Raw genomic sequence first — 20,541 nt, 5'->3', positions numbered from 1 at the left:
GAGGAGAAAAAGAAACAGAAGAGAGGTATGGGGTCAAATATTAGTAGGAAAGTTAATTCTAAGGTATTACGGTGTTACACGCACATTCAGATATTATTTCTAGGTGTCAAAGCAAATGTGTTTCCCTTGTTTAAATTATCCACCTGGTGGATTTGGTTACTGCTGGTTAACCAGTAAATACGGTTTTCTACTACAGCCGCTGCTTTGTTAGTCAAAAATGATGCAGTTACATACGACATGAGTAGCTCTCCTAGGCAACGGCGGGGAACAGTCAGAGGAGTCGGTACCTTTTTGTTTAGAAGTCGCCTGCAGCTCGTTCCATAACTCCCCTGCAGTGTTTAAAACTGACCTGCTTTCAACAACAAAAGTCTGAAAATGTTTTATTTTGTCAATGAATGTCAGCGCCGCTTCACAATAAAATCTCCCCTGTGTTATAGTTGAATGGATTTGGGAAATGCAGCAGAAAATGTTGGGTTTGCATTTACCGTATGCAGCTCTGATGGCTGTATGAGAGGAAAAAGTGAGGCTGATATTGAGATGAAATTAAAAGCAGTAACGTTGAATTACATGCTGTTAATCTCTTCTGCGTGTGCAGCCAGTTTCAGTCAAGCACTCACCTGGCAGACTCCCCCTGCCAACAAAGAAGACCAATAGATAGAAACATAAGTACTGAGAATAAATGCTATTGCTGGAAAACACAGATCATAAGTAATATCAAAAACAGGGTTTAATTTTGACTTATTAGAGTAAATCTTTAATAAAATAAGCTAAAGATAAATTGGTTAGTTTTTTGTTGGTGAAACTCCCTCTCTAGTTGTCAGAGGCCTTCTGATTCATATTCACTCAATCAATCAAGATTTTGGACACGAAGCTGTTCTTGTTCTTAGGACGTTAAATATGTTACGTTTTTGATTAATTTAATTACAGTTGCTCGTCTTAAACTCGCCTACAAACGCCTGCGTAAGGAGGCTCCCCAGGTGCTCCATTGACGTTGTGGTTGCACCCACAGTAACGTGGAGCCTCCAGTGGGAACTGTAAGGTGCTCTTATATAAATCCTCATTTACACAAACAGCTTTTTCTTCTCGGGTGATTAAAATGTGGAATTCCTGACTGAAAGAACTCAAACTGGATCCTGACTGGGATCATTTTAAACTGAAACAGTTCCTGAAGAGTAATCAGTTATGAATGATTCTCCTGTTTTATGGTGTTTTCTTATGTACTGTGTCTTTATTTAGTTTTATGTATTTTAAAGGCCCAGGTAGGGACGGGAACTGCAAATTAGCTTCGGCTATAAATGTTGTGTGGCATTTGTTTATGCTACATACTCTGTATGCCGTATACAAATAAACAATAAAATTGTTATAGTGAAATTGCGAGTTTCCTCATGTGGATAAACACTGTATATAAGAGGTTTTGAAAGACTTTATGTTGTGTTTAAGGTGGAAGAGGCCAGATCAGACAGAAAAAGAAGACTGTGCCTCAGAAAGTCACGATAGCAAAAATCCCAAGAGCCAAGAAAAAATACGTCACACGGGTGTGTGGCCTGGCAACTTTCGGTAAGAATTTAATGTTTTAGTACTCTCAACGTTGATTTATTCTCTTTTTCTCTTGATGCTTTTAACATGAAGTCTGTGGTGACTCTTGCAGACATTGAACTTAAAGAGGCTCAGCGATTCTTTGCCCAGAAATTCTCTTGCGGTGCCTCAGTGACAGCAGAGGATGAAATAATCATTCAGGGAGATTTTACAGACGACATAATCGACGTCATTCAAGAGAAGTGGCCTGAGGTGAGTTGTCTGAATCCGTAGATACGTTTGTGTGTCTTATAATACTTCATCTTACCGAGTTATTTCTCCTTTTGTTCATTTACTCGTTCCTCTTTTCCCCTCGACTTCATTCTCACTGGATGAGGCAGTTCAGGCTTTTTAATTAGTAATTTGTTGGAAGCTAGTTCCATCTAAAAAATGTGTGGTAGTTGGCACGAGAGGGGAGAAGGGATTTGGCTCCACGTGTCTCAGATTTGTCTTTATTCTTGTAACATTAAAAAAAATGAAATGAGCAGACTTGTGATAATATCCAACTGCACACCAGCTGTCCTCTTCGTAAAGGCTGAGTGAGACAAATAAAGGGAACAGCACCGGTATATGTGTGCTCAGATGTTATATTTCATGACTAAATACAACAATTAATACCAGTTTGCAGCACAAATGTGTTTTAGGTTGAGGGCAGTGTTAACGCAGAATTAACGTAAATAAGCCGGAAGCTGAATTTGAAAACGACAGATGTGTCCTGATTTTATTAGGTTATAACAGTTGTAGTATATTGAGTTCTCCATATGTTTTATATTGTCAACAAATACCATGAAAAGACCAAAACAACAATGTGTTCTCTTAATGCTTTCAACCGTTTGTGGCTCTCGGGCCCATTGGTTCCTGCCGAAGAGGTGATTCTTTTAAAAATGGGTCATAAGTATAAAGTTTCATCTTTAAAGGCGACTCTTGAGTTTCCTAAAACAGCTGGGTGTTGTAGTTATATAATAATAATAATAATAATAATAATAATAATAATAATAATAATAAAATAATAATTAATAAACAGAAGGAAAGAGTGCATTTATTGGGGACTATTTTCAGTTGTGGATTAATACACATTTGGTGCTCAAGTGAGTATTTGGGGCAGCATTCAGACAAAATCAGTCAGCTTCAGTTACCACGATAATCTCCCAGCTGACTCTTTGTTTGGTTTAGTTCGTGCTTCGACGTCTGTCCGGCTTGCTGTCAGGTGAAAGCGAGAGAGAGAGCGACGGCTTTGGTCGTAGATATTGAATATGAAAGGGGAGCACTGGTAGCGAGACAGCTGCTCAATCGGAGAAATAAAATATTATTTTCTAATTGTTTCACAGCAGTTGCTCTCTAAAGCACAGATACCCCCCCCCCACACACTCACCCCGCCTCACCAGCCTACGGTTAATGGCCACCTCACCTGATTTGGTCTGAATACAGCCTGAGTTGACATAAAGTACAGTATATGTGTTCATGGTAATGAAGGAACACATGTTTTTAAAAGGTTTTGGACAACGTTAGAGCTCTGTGGCACAGAGGAATAACTAATATCAGGTTTTGATACACACAATACTTGACTTTGGTCTTTTCATGGCAGTTGTTGACAGTAATACACCAGTTTTCCAGTCACGGAGGCCTGGACTTAGATTCAAATGACCAAAAATCCTGGAAATAATCTCTTATCCTGGAAGTTTTTAATTGTATTTTAGATCCTGACTTCCCACGAATATTTTGTAAAACAAAATAAATTCCACTTGATTTGAATAAATTCTACTGGTTTTGAACCTCTGACCTTTGGCTGTAATGTTAAGGTCAGAGGAAACTGTTGTAAATCGTATTCAAATCGCCAGAGACCACGGCAGAAAAATGTGCCGTGGTCCCACGTGAAACGCCGGCTACCTACCTGTAATAACCCTGAGACACATGATCATAAACCCTGCAGCGTTAAAAAAGAAGTCAATACTAGGCTTCCCAGTAAATTATTTGACTGTTTGGGAGCAAAAGTTATCCATAAAAACTCCTGGAAAGTGATTTCTTAAAGAGCGGGGAACCCTGACTCTGTCGCTGAGTTGAGTCTCTGTTTGTCTCCTGTTGCAGGTGGACGATGACAGCATCGACGATCTGGGTGAAGTCAAGAAGTGAAGACCAAATATGCACTTTTACTGAAATGGATGTGACCTGTAACAGCGACAACTTGGCCAAATGTACACATTAAGTCATTTTATACCTATTTTATTTACTGTTCATAAAAAGCTGCGGACTCTGCCACTCACTTGGCTTCTTCTTTTGTTTTGTTTTTTTGTTTTTTCTTTAGTTAATAGCTGCTTTCTCTCGTTTGCCAAAGGTGTGGTATGACGTGAATCCCTCCCCAAATGTTCTTCACTCAAGCAAACTGTAGGCTAATAAATTTCAGTCTCCCCCTCGCCTCTACACTCACGTCTTCTTTCCAAGTTTGTTTTTCTTTATGTTCAACAGCTATGTGTCTTTTTTTTTTTTTTTTTAACATATTAAAAAAGGGTTACGATTTGTGGTGGTCACTTTAAATGGCCGCAGGTTACTTGTTTTTCATGCATCCTACTCAATCCCCGTGAGTCAACCTATTCCCCTGCATAATAGTTTTATAATGAGGGTGCACTCCCCAGACGGATAACATTTACAGTTGTTTCCTTGCTCCTCTGGGTCAATACCACTTTCCCCAAAGATAACACACGGTGCCAGATGTTCGCGTCACTTAGGAATTGGCATGTTTGTCTGAGAGTCGTTTGCATGAGCGCAAACAATGATTCCCTACTAAAGAAGTCACATGGTACAGCATATCTATGTTGACACTATATAGAGCAGCAGGCTGGTTGTTTTGCATCACTTGACGGGTCAAAGGATGAATCTCACTCAGTCCGATAAGTGCTGCGCCTTCGAGGCGCCCATCCTGGACCAGGTTTTGCCTCCGATCCTGTTCTTGGAGTTCATACTTGGACTGTCTGGGAATGTTTTCGCCCTGTGGATGTTCATCTTTTACATGGACACGTGGAAGCCCAACTCCGTGTACCTGACTCACCTGGCCGTTGCGGACTCCATTGTGCTGTTCTGCCTACCTTTCAGGGCTGACTACTACAGGCGTGGGAAGAACTGGCTCCACGGCGATGTCCTGTGTCGCATCCTGCTCTTCCTGCTGGCTGCCAACCGTGCGGCGGGGATCTTCTTCCTCACGGCCGTGGCTGTCGACCGTTACCTGAAGATCGTCCACCCTCGGAACAAGATCAACCAAATGGGCCTGGGCTACGCTCTCTTGGTCTCCCTCGGCCTCTGGGGTCTGATTTTTCTCGCAACTGGGTATCTTCTCGCCAACGAGCACTTCTTCTACAATAGCAACCGTACGCAGTGCGAGAGTTTCAACATCTGCATGGGCTTCAGTCCCCTCTCCACCTGGCACAACACTTTCTACGTCATCCAGTTTTTCTTGCCCACCATAATCGTCGCTTTCTGCACCTTCAGAATAACGTGGCAGCTGAGGGGCAGGACTCTGGACAAAAAGGGGAAAATCAAACGCGCCGTTCAGTTTGTGATGGCCGTGGCTTTGATCTTTATTACCTGCTTCTTTCCCAGCACCATATCGCGCATAGCCGTCTGGGTCCTGAAGGCGTGGTATGATGAATGCAGCTACTTCGAAGAGGCCAACTTGGCGTTCTACACGTCGGTGTGTTTCACCTACTTCAACAGTGTCCTCAACCCCGTGGTGTATTATTTCTCGAGCCCCGTCTTCAGTGGCACCTTCAACAAGGTCCTGAATAAGCTGCTGGGAAGGAAGGAGGAAGACACAGATCAGACAGATCCATCTGACAAAGAAATCTCCACCGTTGATAAAAAGGCATAAATCCTTCCTATCAGAGGGATATCCTTAATTTTAAATTGTTACATTAAAGGTAAAGTCTTGGCTACTGATACAACTTCTATTATCTTAGAGTATAACTATTAAAATGTAGAGGTTTGGCTGTGATTGTGAACAAAATGACCCACCTAAGATGGTTAAAATTAGGAGCTTAGAGCTCTGTACTTGTATAAGTACAACTCTTGTGTGCAGTGTTTAATATTATTATGAGTCTTTAACAATCAAATATTCTTCTATTGCAAGACGACCTGGTCTAATATGCACTGCTGATCCTTTTAAAGGTAATAAGTGATGTAATGTGTGTTTATCACTTAATATAATGCTTTGAATTGTCAATCACATCCACTGTGTACAGCATACACGGGTATTCTGCTCACTTAGTGAACTAATATTTACAGTACAAATCAGTTTGACAGCGAGAGGGAAGTTTGGGGCGACTGCAGTGCGGTCAGTAAACGTTCAGCCAACTCACAAACCACACAAAGTGCAAAGTGTCTGACGTTTCCTGTCATACCCGGGGGTAGGAGGGTAGGAGGGTAGGGAGGTAGGAGGGATAGGGGGGTAGAGAGTGTGCAGGTAGTTTCTGTTAACACTGTAAGAGTGAGGTGTTTTTTTCTGTGTGCATATATTTGTGCACATTTCAAATCCCGAGTCTTTTGTTTCCAATAAATAAATTAAACATTAAGATAATCATCATAAATTACACATAACTTTGGAGCCATTCTTCCTCCTGTTTGTTAGACTTTGGGAGTAATGGATTACATGTTAGTGAGCTACGTAATCAGGATACAATTTTTTTTGTTACAATCAAATTACACTCATATTTTTATGCAAAAAAATCTTTACATTTTCTCTATTTTCTTTCCAAAGTTTACATCATCCTTTGCATATTTGGTGTAGAGTTAATCCAAAAGGTAACAGAAAGTAATCACGTTACTTTAATAATGTGTGATACTGTGTATATATATATATATATTTATTTTTTTTGTTGTTGTCATTCTGAGTGCATTAAATGTTATTTTAAATGAATAAATGAAACAGTAAGATAACCACAACAAATTACACATCAACTGTCCTGTGTGTTCTTGTTCTTGTGTGAACTCGCGTTGCATTGTTACACACACACACACGCGTGTGGTGCTCGGATGTACGAGCTTTACGTTCGGTTCCGTGAACGCAGCGTTAGTTCCCGAGGTGACGTCATCGCGTCGGGCTGGGGCTGGAAAAAAAAAAAACACACCACCCCCAGAAACAGAAACATGTAACGGTGCGACGGTACGCTGCTACCTACCCACAGCATCCCTCACTGAGACCCGGTTCAGCACCGGAGACAAAGTAAGCGTCCACAGAAACTCTTTCCGAACACCTGTGTGCTTTTTTTTATTTCACTTTAACGTCCTCTCATTCAGGGCCGTTGAGTTGTCTGTACGTTTAATTACGCTCTCTCGCGAGCTAACCGTTAGCTCGCGCTTCGGCAGTTGGGAGCCGGAGACCGAAGAAACTCCCACAAAGGGAGAAACAACTAGTTCAACGGGCTTATTGTGGTTTATACTTGTGTGGGTAAAGCTGTGTGAAGCCTCAAACGATGAGACAGTGGTGGTCTGAGGGTTGACAGCTCTAGGTGTGCTTGTTGTTGTGGTCTGGCAGCACCGGTGGGGCGGAGGGAGCAGCGCTGAGGTAATGCTTCTCCTCTTACCTGGTGATTGCAGGTGTTTATAATGAGTTATTAGTTATATAATGAGTGTTTATAATGAGTGTTTTTATTGGTTTGTAATCTGGTATCAGCTCCAGTTTTAGGGACACTGTAGCTGTTATTTACCTGTTAGGGCTGGGGGGCCAATTGGGGTCCCTCAGTGGGTTGTAGGTGGTCAAATGTGTGTTTATCACCTGTTTTTGGAAGTTTGGAAGAATATTAACCTTAAAACATAAAAATAAATTTAAAAAAAATCCTCTCAAATTTATTTCATTTGAGTTCACAGATCTAGTTTGGTGTCAGTGTTTCTCTGTGACCCAGAAAGTCACTGAACAACACTTTGTCTCTGCAACAACACGCACCGTAATTAAAGAGTTTCAGTTAGTATCAGTTATATTTCCCTTTATTGATGATACACAATGAATAACATGCTAAATGAGCAAAGATATTGACCGGTAATTTCCAGCTACCTGGATATAAAGCAGAGTTTCAACTTGAAAAACGGGTTAAAAGTCTTTGTTTTTAATAAATTCTGCTTTATGACTGAATAGTTTTTCTTCCTGTTAAACAACCGTCTTGGTTTTTCAAACATGTCAGGTATTTATTTGTTCATAAGATGAGCTGTGACTCAAAATGTAGAGGCACAAACAATATATATATAGATATATATATATATATAGACCACTATTGATCCACTCTTAGTGATAATTTGGTTAAACACAAATTATACAAGTCAAAAAAATCCACATAAAGGCCCTTATTGTTTCAGTTGATAATGTGCTTTAGTGATAAATAGTCTCTAAACAAATGCAAATAATCAAATGACTACAAACCAACTGATGGATCGTTTACATGCAGGGTTTGGACGGGGCAGTTACCTGGGGAGTGATACTGTAAACTATACTGTAACTTAAACAGGGAACCTTTATGATTTTATATATTAAAGTACGGCTGCACATGTGAATACGAGCTGTATAAAGCCTTTTATGGGTTTAAACACAGCATGGTGATGTGTCCTTTGAGTCAGTGTTAGTTGGGACTGAAGTCTTCAAGTTTGAAGGGTTGAGGAGTTAGAAAGAAGTGACCTTATCAGACCTCTGTAGCCTGCTCCTCATTAGCTGTTACTAACATAATATTCTAGTTTCTGTGTCCGCAGTCGGGTTGCTTTGTAGGTTTTTAACGAGGAATAAAAAAAGACGATATCTACTGCGTCGACTTTGATCCTTTTTTAAAAACTGTCCATAGTTATTGGATGCCAGATCAATGGAGCACTCTTACCAGTAGTTGCATGAAGGAGAAGTTACAGTGGCTGAAAAACTATTCTGGGCTACTGTAGAAACATGGCATACTGCGTAGAAGAGCTCCTTCTGTAGATAAAAACGTCTCATTATAAGGTAACAAAAACACAACAGTGCTTATTTTCAGGTGATTATACACTAAATAAAACACACCTATGAATATATTACTACATTTCTGCCAACAGATCCTCCTGAATGTGACACACTGGACCTTTAAGTGTAGGGTGTGTTTGAAACACAGGCTCTACTGTGTGAAACATAATGTGTGTCTTGACCCAGCAGCACTCAGAGTGAATCATCTGTTTTATGAATAGAGTGGGAACAGGGTCAGACCGCCAGGGCCAACACCTACAAAAGAGCAAAGGCATTTGACTTCGTGGCAGAGACTCTGCCTTACACAGTAGAGACTTTTGCACGTGACGTAAGGTTCAGCCGGACATTACATTTATTGCACGAGTGATAATAAACAGCTGGTGATGAACGGTGGGTTGTCACATACAGTAGGAGGATTTAATTACACACAGGGTTGAGTCACTTAACAGCTCTCACAGAGCTGTAGTTATGGGTGGACTCCAGTGGAACAACATTTAATAAAAGTAGTTTTTATTAGTCAGATGGTTGGTAGACACAAAATAAAACAGAAACTGTTTATTTTTTTGAGCCAAAGAGCCATAAAATTCTCAGTTTTGGACACCACAGATATCTGAAGACATCGCCATGGCCTTTAGGAAACTAAAATGGCCATTTTTCATCATTTTCTGACATTTTAGAGACATAAATAAATCATTAAATGAATTGAGAAAATAATCAGCTAGAAGGTAGAAGGTTTATTTATTTGAGTTTGTGCTTAAAAATGTCCCTGATATTGTTCCTGTGTCTGTCCCCTTCACGTTCCCACAGCTCTAATATCTGCGTACTATATTCGATTGATTCGGGGGGCATTTTCTTTGGTTTTCCAGCTTCCTCCCATCGCATTGGGACTTTGTAGGGTGGTGGGGAAGGCCTAGTCCCCCACCTTGATCAGGCCAGGTCCCCCCTACCTACCCGCTGACACACACGGAACCATGAGTACTACAGGCAAGGTCAGCGGGCTCAAACCCCCCAGTAAAATAGTCCGTCCATCTGTGGCGCCATCAAAGACGTCTCCAACTTCTGGTAAGAAATGAAGGAAATCATTTACTGTATGATATTGATTTTAAAAGTAGAGACACACACATACATACATACATACAACAATTAGTCCTGAACAGGAAAATACAATAGAACATTTGTGTGTAAAAAATGAACCTCTAATGAAAGAGAGCAGCTCTGAACACAAGACAGTATGTTGTGCTGTTTGTAATTATTTAGGCCGTTTGAAACCACAGCAGGGTGTCAATCTGATTACAAAGTCCTTTAATCAGCAACCAACTGCCCTGTTGAAATCTACGACACATGGACCTCTAACTACCCGAAACAAAAACAGTTCTTGCTTTAAGAGATTAAACCTGTAACTGTATAAGTATACATATCACTCTTTAGCTAATTGTTATATGGTTTATCAATATTTATGAACATAAAGACACTTTAAAAAAGAGAGGCCATGTTGGGAGTTCTGTTCAACGCTCAGTAGTTTTTGAGTAAACTTTAGCACTAAGTATCTAAAAATTATGTCAAGTATTAGACGTTTTCTTCACTGGGTCACATTATTAGTCTTATTTACTTATTCTTTGATCTTAAATAATCATTTCACTAAACAATTTGAGCTGTATTTATAATTTTTTTTTAGTCATCAAACCGCTGATGCACAGCTGTCAAAGCATTTGAAAAGTTTAGTTTATTTTGTTAAAGGTATAAAAAGGGATGATGTATAAAAATCTACAAACCTGTTGCTATGTAGTTGGTCTTTAATGAACAGAGGTATAATTGTGATTGCAGGTACTCCAAAGCCCGTTCCCCCTGAGAAGCCCCCCGGCCAGCGTGACCTCCCGACCCAGGAGGGAAGTGTGGACTTTCAGATCGGCGAGAGGGTCTGGGTCAACGGCAACAAGCCCGGCTACGTGCAGTTCATCGGGGGCACGCAGTTCGCTCCCGGGCAGTGGGCGGGGATCGTGCTGGATGAGCCGATCGGGAAGAACGACGGGTCCGTGGCGGGGGTCCGGTACTTCCAGTGCGAGGATGGGAGGGGGATTTTCACACGGCCTTCGAAGCTCTCCAAGACTGCGCTGCCGGAGAAGGAGGCGAATGGGAGGCAGGCCAGTCCAGCACCGGGGGTCAGTCCAGCACCGGGGGTCAGTCCAGCACCGGGGGTCAGTCCAGCACCGGGGGCCAGTCCAGCACCGGGGGCCAGTCCAGCACCGGGGGCCAGTCCAGCACCGGGGGCCAGTCCAGCTCCAGGAACCACTGCGGCGACCGAGTCTGTGCCTGCTGCTACCTCAACTGGTAACACATTTATCAGTGAAAGTACAGAACAACAGCTGGATTTCACATCAGAATACCAAATAAAGGTTTTCTTTGTTCAGCTCAGGGCACCGGCATAAAGACGGCACTCAACCGAATGCTCACCTCCAGCGAGTCCGTGTCGAACCTCTCAGACACCGAATCCATGAAGAAGACCAAGAGGGAGCTGAGGCTGGGAGACCGAGTGCTGGTGAGAAGTTTGGTGTTTGAACCCGACACAGCAGTTTGCTTTAGAGCAGAATATTTACTAATAAGTTGTTTTTGTATTCAAATCTTGAACCTCTCCCGTTCCGAGTCAGATCCACTCACAAATTGCTTGTTCAGGACTGAGTGAGATGAGTTAGTGAGATTTAAACATTAGCGTAATCATTTGCTGTGCGAGGTTACCTGTTCAGTTTCAGTCACACTGTTTATTATGCGAGGAAAAAGAAGAGCTGAAGCTGGAAGTCTTGCTGTTGAATATCAGCAGACATCAGCAGACATCATGGTCTAATGCAAAATTCTACATTTGAGGTAAATTGGTGAATATAAAAATCAGCTTTTTTTTTTTTTTTGTTGAAGTAGGTTTTTAAACAGACGTGGTATACTGATGCAAAACGGTCACAATAAACATACTAATAGAAATTAAAAATAAATGAGTAGTGCATGTCAAGAATCCTGAATATAAAATAGATATTTATAATAAAAAATATGTAAAATATATCTGTTTTTAAATGAAAAGGAGGATGGAGTGTGCACATAGTCAACTGTAGTGTTTATGAGAAGAGTCCCTGCTTGTTGATGAGGCCAGCTGCAGTCGGGGAACAGATTATGACATAAATGAGTCTTGAATGTTATTTATTAACTCAGCAGACACGAGCAAACAGAATACATTTAAAGACAAAAACCCTGCAATCGTTTACAATGCGGAGATGTCAACAACTTAATCTGGCATAAACTCTGAGGAAGAGAAGATGTTCTGTTAACATAATTATAAATGTGCCCTCTTGTGATGTTTTTCCAAACTCTCCTCCACTTAAGTGAAGTATATGCTTACTCCTAACTGCCCCCGGGGTGTTAACTGTTCATCAGTAAATATTGGATGAGTGGGTAATTCAACCCGCCATTGGACACCGTATGTACAGAGCGTTAACTTTAATTGTAATAGAGAAACAAAGAAACGCTTGTAAATCAAACTTGCTTCTTGTTTCTTTTTGTGTGTGTGTGTTTGTAGGTTGGCGGTACAAAGGCAGGAGTGGTGCGGTTTCTGGGAGAGACTGACTTTGCCAAAGGAGACTGGTGCGGAGTGGAACTGGATGAACCACTCGGCAAGAATGATGGAGCTGTAGCAGGGACCAGGTAAAGATCACCGACAAAGGACCATTATTAACTATCTGTTGTAATACGACCATACAAGCAACGTCTTTCTTTTTTTCCCTCTCAGATACTTTCAGTGCTTGCCCAGGTATGGTCTGTTTGCTCCGGTCCACAAGGTGACGCGTATTGGCTTCCCGTGCACCACGCCTACCAAGGCCAAGAGCTCACGGAGGAGGTCCACTCTCAAGAGGAGCCCGAGCGCTTCCTCCATCAGCTCGCTCAGCTCCGCAACCTCTTCAATCAGCGGCAAACCAAGCCGAGCAGGACTGGTAAGACTCACACTGCTACAACTCTAAACCTTCCTCTTAGTCATAGCTGAAGTTGTCTCTTCGTAGGTTGAAAACTCGTCTTCAAGTTTTGAGTATTTGGGTTATTTATATATATATATTTATATATAGAAGTTCTTTAACCGACAGTTTTGACCAGCTGTCTGCTGACCGTACGACTACATGGCACATTGCAGCTCTGTCTCCTAGAAATTATCTTTATCTACTAGTAATTTGCAACAGCAAGTACGTTCTGAGAGAAACGTAATACTACCTGAATGATCAACATTTTTTTCAACACGATAAGGAAACATTTTGAATAAACTTAATTGTTAGGTCACAAAATGTTCAAACTGAGCATATCTGTAAAAGTGTCAATGGCAACCTGAAGTATTTCATTAGTTTTTGCTTTTATCAATACAACACAAGCTTGTAGCACCGAGGGCTGCAGCGGTATACTGAAACCATGGTATGAAAATTGATGGTTATCAATTTACTTATCTACAGTATTGAATCAGTGTTACTGAAAAAAATAAAGGACTTAATATTTTGTGAAATTATAATAAAGTGTTTGTTCGATCAAAGTAATAATAATTGTGTAATACCGTTATACTGTGATATCTTGTGGGACTATGACTTTTTATCTAGTGCCACCAGCAGGTCAAAGTGGAATATCTCAGCATCTACTGGACAGATTCCTGTAAAAGTTTGTACAGACATTCATGATTCCCAGACAATGAATCCCACTGACTTTGGTGATCCCCTGAGTTTTCCTCTAGTGGCACCACAAGGTTCATATTTAGAGTATTTAGAGTGAAATGTCTCAAAAACTATTTGATGGATTGCTGTGAAATTAGCTAATAATTCATGTGCCCCTCTGGATGAATTGTAAAGACTTTGGTGATTCTCTGACTTTCCATCTAGTGTCATCATCCAGTCAAAACATTAACATTAACCAATTCTTACCAAATACTTGACATTCCCATCAGCCAGCTGAAACCACAATCTATCCCTGACCACACGCAGGACTCAGGGTTTTAACCCCAGCCCCTCCACCCGTCCCTACGACTTGTGTACAAAAACATCTTTCCACTGAACTGAACACAGGTAGCAGTTATATTTCCCTCTATTAGGTAAAACAAATCAGTAGTATATAAACATCACTTCTAGGAGACTGGGTTGCACACTGGGGCCTCGTTTTGCTTGTGGATTTGTGTGTATCTAAGCATATTGACTTGTTTTGAATGAAATTATTCTAGCAGGTAATATTGTGATTCAATATGGAGAGAGAGAGACTCATGTTAAATCAGATTTTATTGTTTTTCTGGCATCTTAACCTTATTATTATGTTGTTTCATATTTTGCCACCCCCAGACCTGAAGCACCTCTGATACAGTTTAAACACTGGTCGTAATTCAGTCTGGAGAGTCCGACAACAAACAAACTGTTAAATGCATGAATGTATCTATCGCTGTGTCCTTGCAGCTCACGGAGACGTCTGCTCGGTACGCCCGGAAGATTTCTGGCACCACGGCGCTGCAGGAGGCTCTGAAGGAGAAGCAGCAGCACATCGAACAGCTGCTCGCAGAGAGAGACCTGGAGAGATGTGAGGTTGCAAAGGCGACCAGCCACGCAGGAGAGGTGCAGCAGGAGCTGACTCTGCTGAGGAAAGGACGGGATCAGGTCAGATACACGCACACATGGATGTGTGTAGTCAAACAAGAACACAGCAAAAAAATCCTTCACCTTGTTGTTTGTAATACCAAAAGCTTTTATGAGATACTTCAAATTTCCCCTTTTTTATTTGTGAGTTTTTATGTTTGTTCAACACAACAAAACCTGAATATTGGATGTTAATTTGTAAATTGGCGAGTAAACATGACTTATGTGATTGTCACAATATGACAATGTTACTTAATGCACCTTTTAAAGAATTGGGATTTTTTTATTATGTCAAAGGTTTTATCTAGTTTTGGACTTCACAAATATATCTAGAACTGACAATCAAATTTTAGGCTTAAATCTTAGAGATAGACCATTTTTGTAAAGAGTAAGATCCTTTTTGTTAAAGCAGAAACAGCCTGTTTATCGCTATCAGTCACCACCAGACTCCACTGACAAAAACTTAAATTTTACCTCACAGATCATCGTAACATCGTAACTTCATTCAAAGTGGACGTTACAAAGTAAAACTCACCAAAACGGTCCTGGTTAATCTTTCCACTGTCGAGTATACAGTATATATTTAGGTGACCTTCATGGTCAGTTGAATAAATCTAGAACTTTTAAATAAATTCCCAACAACATTTTAAAGATACCATGAATAGCGGAACAGAGCGTGGTCTTAACGTCTGACATTGGAGCTTAGTGTGTGCATTCACCAAGTGTGCTCATGCTGGGTGTCATTCATTCTTATAGTACGCGGTGGAGATGGAAGCAAAGTTGGACCAGCTGCGTTCGCTGGTGGAGGCAGCAGATCGGGACAAAGTGGAGCTGCTCAACCAGCTGGAGGAGGAGAAGAGGTGGGTGGTCTGACTTCACCTGCGGCCTGCACATGAAACTGTTTATGGATTTCCGTTAGGTGGCGAGAGCGGTGGACAACAGGTGTGAAACTGTTGGTTATGGGTCACTGTCATTGTGAGGAAATGTTGTTATTGTTCCTGTTTGACAGAAAAGTGGAAGACCTGCAGTTTCGTGTGGAAGAAGCATGCATCACCAAAGGAGACCTGGAGGTAATATTAGGTTATATAATCTGATTCTGCATTAAACATATTCTATCCCTCACTCGAGCTTTAAATCTCCCACCTGTCAGGCTGATTTAATGTGTGAATTATTGACAAACCAGGTGGACAGTTAACTTATTTGACCTTTCCACACTTACTTAGTTCTTATTAAAACCAGTCAAAATAACCTGAAGCTCTCCCGTATATGAGTATATAATGAACTTCTAATGAGTTTGATCTCCTTTTACTTGCTTTACCACATGAAGGAACCTTAAAATTGGCCACTAACTTTTAATTTACTGCTTTATGTTTTCCATTAAAAACAAGAGCTGATGATTAAATAAATCATTCTGTTTAAGGTTTTCCCTTTTCCTGCACTCCTTGAATCATTCATTCGCTCTCTTGTTCAGACACGTCTTTCTTCCTGCTCCTTTTATTTATTCATCCATCTCTTAATTCACTCACCCCCTTTCCACTCAGATTTTTCCACCCATCTGCAGCACTTTGAATTACCATCCTCTCGTCATCTTTTCATCCACGTGCCTGTTCTTGAAAGCTGTTTTTTGTCTCGCCTCGCCTTCAGTCTTCTCGTACGCTTTCATCCTCCTCTCTTGTCTGCATCTTCTTCGCCCTTCAGAGGAATCACTGTCTGAATTAGTCTCCTTCAAGTACGACAAACAAGCCAATAGAGGAAATGTGAAAGTATCCAAGGATACTTTATATAGAGAGTCAGAATGAGATGATTGAAATAATTAACTCCTGATATTCCTCAGAGCAGAATGAGCGAATAACAATCTCTTCCTTTGTTCACGACCAACTGATGTGTAATTGAAATGCTGGAAACCATCAGTGCTTTTCCTTACTTACTGGCCTTCTCTTTAAAGTCTTGTCTTCTCTCTGTTCGTGGCACAAAGCTGGCATGTCAGTGTTGCATTGGTATTTGTTCTCCTTCTCCTCTTCCTGCTCTCTCTTACTAACAGACGCAGACCAGACTGGAGCATGCCCACATAAAGGAGCTTGAGCAGAGCCTGCTCTTTGAAAAGACCAAAGCTGAAAAACTCCAGAGGGATTTAGAGGACACTAGGGTAAATGCTGGCAGTCCCAGTCCCACAGCAGGACTGAGTGATACGCTTCCCCCCCCATCTAGGTTTAATAATGATGCACAGAATATATCGAAGGAACCTCGGCGTGCAAACTTTATGCAAATTGTCAGATTTGAAGTTGCTTCTCTCGCGGCCTAGTCGATGATTAGCCCTGGCATGGGGACATTAACATCTCATCGGCCTTGAGCTGCTCTAATAACTCAGGTATATCATACTGAGAGTTGTGCATGTGTGCATGAAGGTTTTTTTTTTAAATGATAGAGTTTGGAAATGCCTGTGCTTTTGACGATGCCGGCTCTCATTTTTCTTCTTCAGCAAATCCCATGAAAAGGCCAAAACCAACAATGTTGTTTAGTCCCATCTTTTAATACTTTCCTCTTCTTCTCTGGCCCATCTGTTGCACTCAGCTCAAAACCCGTTGGTTCCTTCTGAAGATGTTAAAACTTTAAAAATAGCTTATAAATATGTAGTTTAATTTTTAAAAGAGGCTCAGTCATTTATTAAATTTTTAATAGGGGTACCAAAGCTTTATTATTTAAGATATGAATAGCATAAGGGCATAGTGAAGAGCCTTCCTCGCCAGCCTCCTACATTAGAAAAGTACAATCAAGGAGTTAATAGAACAATAAGAAGAAAACAATGAAAACACAGACAGAAAATTTTATCAAAAGTTCCTAAAAAATATCAGGAAAACTCATTTTTGATGCAATATTCACAAGAAATAATCTGTTTGTTTAACACAAACTTCCGGCAGTTGTTGTGTTCACTGTTTGGATTCATTGTTCAGTTTATCAGTTGTTCTTCATGTTTTTTTTAAACATAATATAATATAATATAATATGTATATAATATATCTATAAATTATGTGAGTTAGTCAGTAGTCATCAGAATAGAAACCATGTATCTGTTAGTTTTAGCTATTTTAACATTCATCCATTACTTTTATGTAACTATTTAGACTTTTGTGCTTGCTTACCGACTCAGCTCCCGACTGTAACACTTGCCGTTCACTGCTGGTCTTTGTCTTTTCATGGGATTTCTTGACAATAAGAAAAATGTAAAACACTGCCATCCTTTATCCTTTAACCAGAAGGTCCAAACTTTGACCTGTTTGATGAGTCAAAGTGTCCCGGAGAAAGACAGTGAAACTTATACAAGAGTCCCTGTTGGTGGTTGAAACGGTGCTCAGGTTCTTCTGTGGAGGTGATTTTCCTCCCGATGAATCAGTTGCATCCATTCAAAATAAGTGCAGTTTGTTTAAGCCTGTTTTAGATGAGAGGTTTTATAGGTTTACAGGCCAATATACAAGTCTTAAACATCCACAAGAACATTTTTAATGTCAAGGTTTTAAAAAAAAAATGTCCTCCAAGACAGAAACTGAGGATGTTACTGAAGGTTTTATTCTGTAGTAAATACTGTCAAACTTTGGCAGAAACTCAAACAGAGGTTGGGTTACAGTGGTGTCCTTTTTAGTTTTTTATATTTTATGAAATGTGAAGGAATCAGAGAAATTGTTTTATTATAATATAGAAAGAAGGAAACTATAATATAATAATATTAGTTAATTAATTAATTATGTTGAGAATTTGATGCTTTTCTCTATTATATTAAATATCTTTTACTTTTGGATTAATGGTTAGACGAAAGAAAGAATGTTTTCTAATATTTTACTTGTATATATAAATCAAACTATATACACTGTGGTTGAAAACTTTATTAATTCTAAAGATCTCAGATATAATCAGGATAAAGCAGTTGCTCCCGTTTGGTTCACAGTGTACAACCCACTGTTTCCACTACTGCTCTCCTCTGTCAGCTCTCCTGCCTCCCCCGTTTGCCTTCATGCCTCCTCTCTACACGTTCTGCTGTAGGTGGCCACGGTGTCTGAGCGCTCCAGGATCATGGAGCTGGAGAGGGAGGTGGCAGACCTCCAGCTCAGGCTCCGGGCGTCCCAGCAGAAGGAGGATGCGGTGTCTCTGTCCCAGCAACAGATCAGCAGCCTCAAGGCCCAGGCGCAGTCTCAGGAGAAAAAGGTTTGTGGAAAGCGTTGGAGAATTCCCAGCGCTGGTGTTTTGTTCAGTGAAGCCTGGGCAGCAGTTACATGATTCTCTCTGCTTGTAAAATTGATTATTCATCATTATTATTATCATATAATTTATGCCATGATGTGATCTTTGAGAATTGGCGTAATTCCTATTTACAACCCTCCATTTAGCCCCTAATGTAAATAGACATACGTCCTTTTTGTGTGCAGTTTGTTAAAGCTACTGTGATTGTGTGTAATTTATGACTCTGCTCAGATGTACATGTGTGTTCTGTATGTTCAATACTGTGTGTCCCCAACAGATCAGTGAGCTGAGTGTCGACTTGGAGAGCAAACAGAAAGAGCTTCAGTCCGTGCAGCAAGATAAGAGCTCTCTGGAAGAGCAGCTAACCGGCCTGGTAAGAAAGTGGAAAAACCTCATAATACATAATAATCACAGTAACACAAAGAGAGAAGAGATACAGTTATGGGACATTCAGAGAGAGGATGAAGTATCTCTGTCTTATAAAGTCATGAATTGAGGGTGTGCCCAGGTCACTTTTATGTAAAAGTCATGACAGCAATCTTACTGTGTTGAATTTTAAAGTCTAATTTTCCATATTTAACAATCACTAACTAAAAAGTTCAGTTATTTCCTTCATTCATGCCGTGCTATTGATGGATTTATTTGCCGTTTCTCTTCCAGTTGTCCTTCTTATAGTCTCAAGATATGTGTCTATAATAGGTTTTTTTCTTGCTACTAACAGTATTTTAACCTAACATCTGTCGCTTCAGAGAAACTAGTAGAGATAACTTAACAGCTACTAAGGGACCTTATATCCTAGTATTTGTTGTTCCAGTTTTCCTGAAGTCTTATTTCCAAAAAAACATGTGATTTTCAAAATTCATTGTAATTTTTCTGTCAGTGGGTGTTTGATTTCACAGAAGTAACCATCGACAACTGTTGCTTGCATATTTTCTCCGAGCTCTAGCAGGTTAGCTGATGAAGCTAACATTAACTCCATGAGTTGGTTGAAAACGCTGTCAGCAGCTGACATTTTAATGTTTGCAGCATCTTGTAAAAGGGGGTCTTTAAATATGCACTTTTATACAACTGCATGTGAAAAGAGATTCTCTCCACATCTACCAGCAATGTGCAGCTGAATCAGGTGCTTTTTTTTTTTTTAGAAAAAGGGAAACTTCAGAATAAAAAAAGGACAAAAGCAAGCTGATTAATGCAAGTGTATCTTCGTCAGAGTCAAAAGAAAAGCTGCGTGTCTCATCCTCACCAGTTGATCATCCAATTAAGAGACGTAGACACAAAATTATATAATAAATGTTATATTTGAGAAACTTGTGGATTTTTTTGTATTTTTGCTTAAAATCAAATCCATAAGTGTTCTGTTGATCAACAAATCAACGAATCCACTAATTGTTTCATCTCTGCAAGTGCAACAGAAATGTTATTAGGTCTGACTGAGTAATAATGCCGTCATAACTTCTAAAGAAAAGAGACTTGCTGGGTTTCTTTGTGTAAAATTGACAGCACATTTCTGTAATAAAGTAGGAATAATGTCTGTGAGAGTCCGATCTGCAGCTTTAGATATTGTTTCACCGTGACGTGTTTTGCTCGTGGGCATCGTGAAAGTGGCCTCATTAAGAGAAGCATTTCATCCACAAACCTTGCATGTTTTCTGCATCCAGTCATTCTTCTCTGGTTAGCTCAAGGTACAAGAATGTTGCTATGTAAGTGATTAGCTCGTAGTCAAGCTGATGTTTCTGCATTTCAGAGACAAAAGCTTGAGATAGCTGAGGAGGAGAACACAAGGACGGCAAAGACCATGCAAGGTAAACATATCAGATGTTTCTCGACCGTTTATTTTATCTCTGTGTCAAGTTGATTGTGACAGCTGATGATCTGTTTTCAGAATTGGAGCAGAGTGTGGAGCAGTCTAAGAAAGACAACCAGACCCTGAAAGAGGAGAGTCAGTGCAGAGAGAAAGAGCTGATACAGGTAAGATCACACATGCAGTCAGTGGTTGAAGATAACTGAATGTATTTACTCAAGAACTGTACTTAAGTGCAATTTTCAGGTACTTCACTTCCATTTTATGTGACTTTATACCTTTTAGTCCACTACATTTATCTGACTGACTGATGAAGTTACTTTACACATTGGGGGAGTTTCGGG

General features: G+C 40.3%; 3 protein-coding genes across 7 annotated transcripts in view; all 3 read left to right on the top strand.

The window, feature by feature from the left end:
* denr (density-regulated protein) overlaps positions 1-3,993 on the top strand; it is a 6,669-nt gene extending 2,676 nt beyond the window's left edge. For 3 of the 4 annotated variants that reach the window (XM_051411827.1, XM_051411825.1, XM_051411826.1), the window contains exons 5-8: positions 1-25; positions 1,441-1,557; positions 1,649-1,788; positions 3,661-3,993. The exon at positions 1-25 is cut by the window's left edge. In XM_051411827.1, the coding sequence (XP_051267787.1) occupies positions 1-25; positions 1,441-1,557; positions 1,649-1,788; positions 3,661-3,705 (327 nt within the window). In that variant the 3' untranslated portion in view covers positions 3,706-3,993. The remainder of the gene's footprint in view (positions 26-1,440; positions 1,558-1,648; positions 1,789-3,660) is intronic. The other variant, XR_007886141.1, reaches the window with a different exon arrangement.
* Positions 3,994-4,147: 154 nt separating this feature from the next.
* LOC127370091 (hydroxycarboxylic acid receptor 3-like) lies at positions 4,148-6,513 on the top strand. The gene has a single exon (XM_051411817.1). The coding sequence runs from the start codon at positions 4,442-4,444 to the stop codon at positions 5,432-5,434; it is 993 nt and encodes a 330-aa protein (XP_051267777.1). The 5' UTR covers positions 4,148-4,441; the 3' UTR covers positions 5,435-6,513.
* Positions 6,514-6,668: 155 nt separating this feature from the next.
* clip1b (CAP-GLY domain containing linker protein 1b) overlaps positions 6,669-20,541 on the top strand; it is a 37,381-nt gene continuing 23,508 nt past the window's right edge. The window contains exons 1-14 of one of the 2 annotated variants that reach the window (XM_051411798.1): positions 6,669-6,784; positions 9,400-9,595; positions 10,358-10,861; positions 10,942-11,069; positions 12,093-12,217; positions 12,303-12,504; positions 13,987-14,184; positions 14,920-15,023; positions 15,173-15,233; positions 16,205-16,309; positions 18,199-18,360; positions 18,674-18,769; positions 20,141-20,198; positions 20,279-20,364. In XM_051411798.1, coding sequence (XP_051267758.1) covers positions 9,505-9,595; positions 10,358-10,861; positions 10,942-11,069; positions 12,093-12,217; positions 12,303-12,504; positions 13,987-14,184; positions 14,920-15,023; positions 15,173-15,233; positions 16,205-16,309; positions 18,199-18,360; positions 18,674-18,769; positions 20,141-20,198; positions 20,279-20,364 — 1,920 coding nt within the window. In that variant the 5' untranslated portion in view covers positions 6,669-6,784; positions 9,400-9,504. The remainder of the gene's footprint in view (positions 6,785-9,399; positions 9,596-10,357; positions 10,862-10,941; positions 11,070-12,092; positions 12,218-12,302; positions 12,505-13,986; positions 14,185-14,919; positions 15,024-15,172; positions 15,234-16,204; positions 16,310-18,198; positions 18,361-18,673; positions 18,770-20,140; positions 20,199-20,278; positions 20,365-20,541) is intronic. The other variant, XM_051411799.1, reaches the window with a different exon arrangement.

The sequence above is a fragment of the Dicentrarchus labrax genome, unplaced genomic scaffold, assembly GCF_905237075.1.
Source record: "Dicentrarchus labrax unplaced genomic scaffold, dlabrax2021, whole genome shotgun sequence".
NCBI classification, from domain to species: domain Eukaryota; kingdom Metazoa; phylum Chordata; class Actinopteri; family Moronidae; genus Dicentrarchus; species Dicentrarchus labrax.
This window is presented reverse-complemented; position numbering and strand designations above follow the sequence as displayed.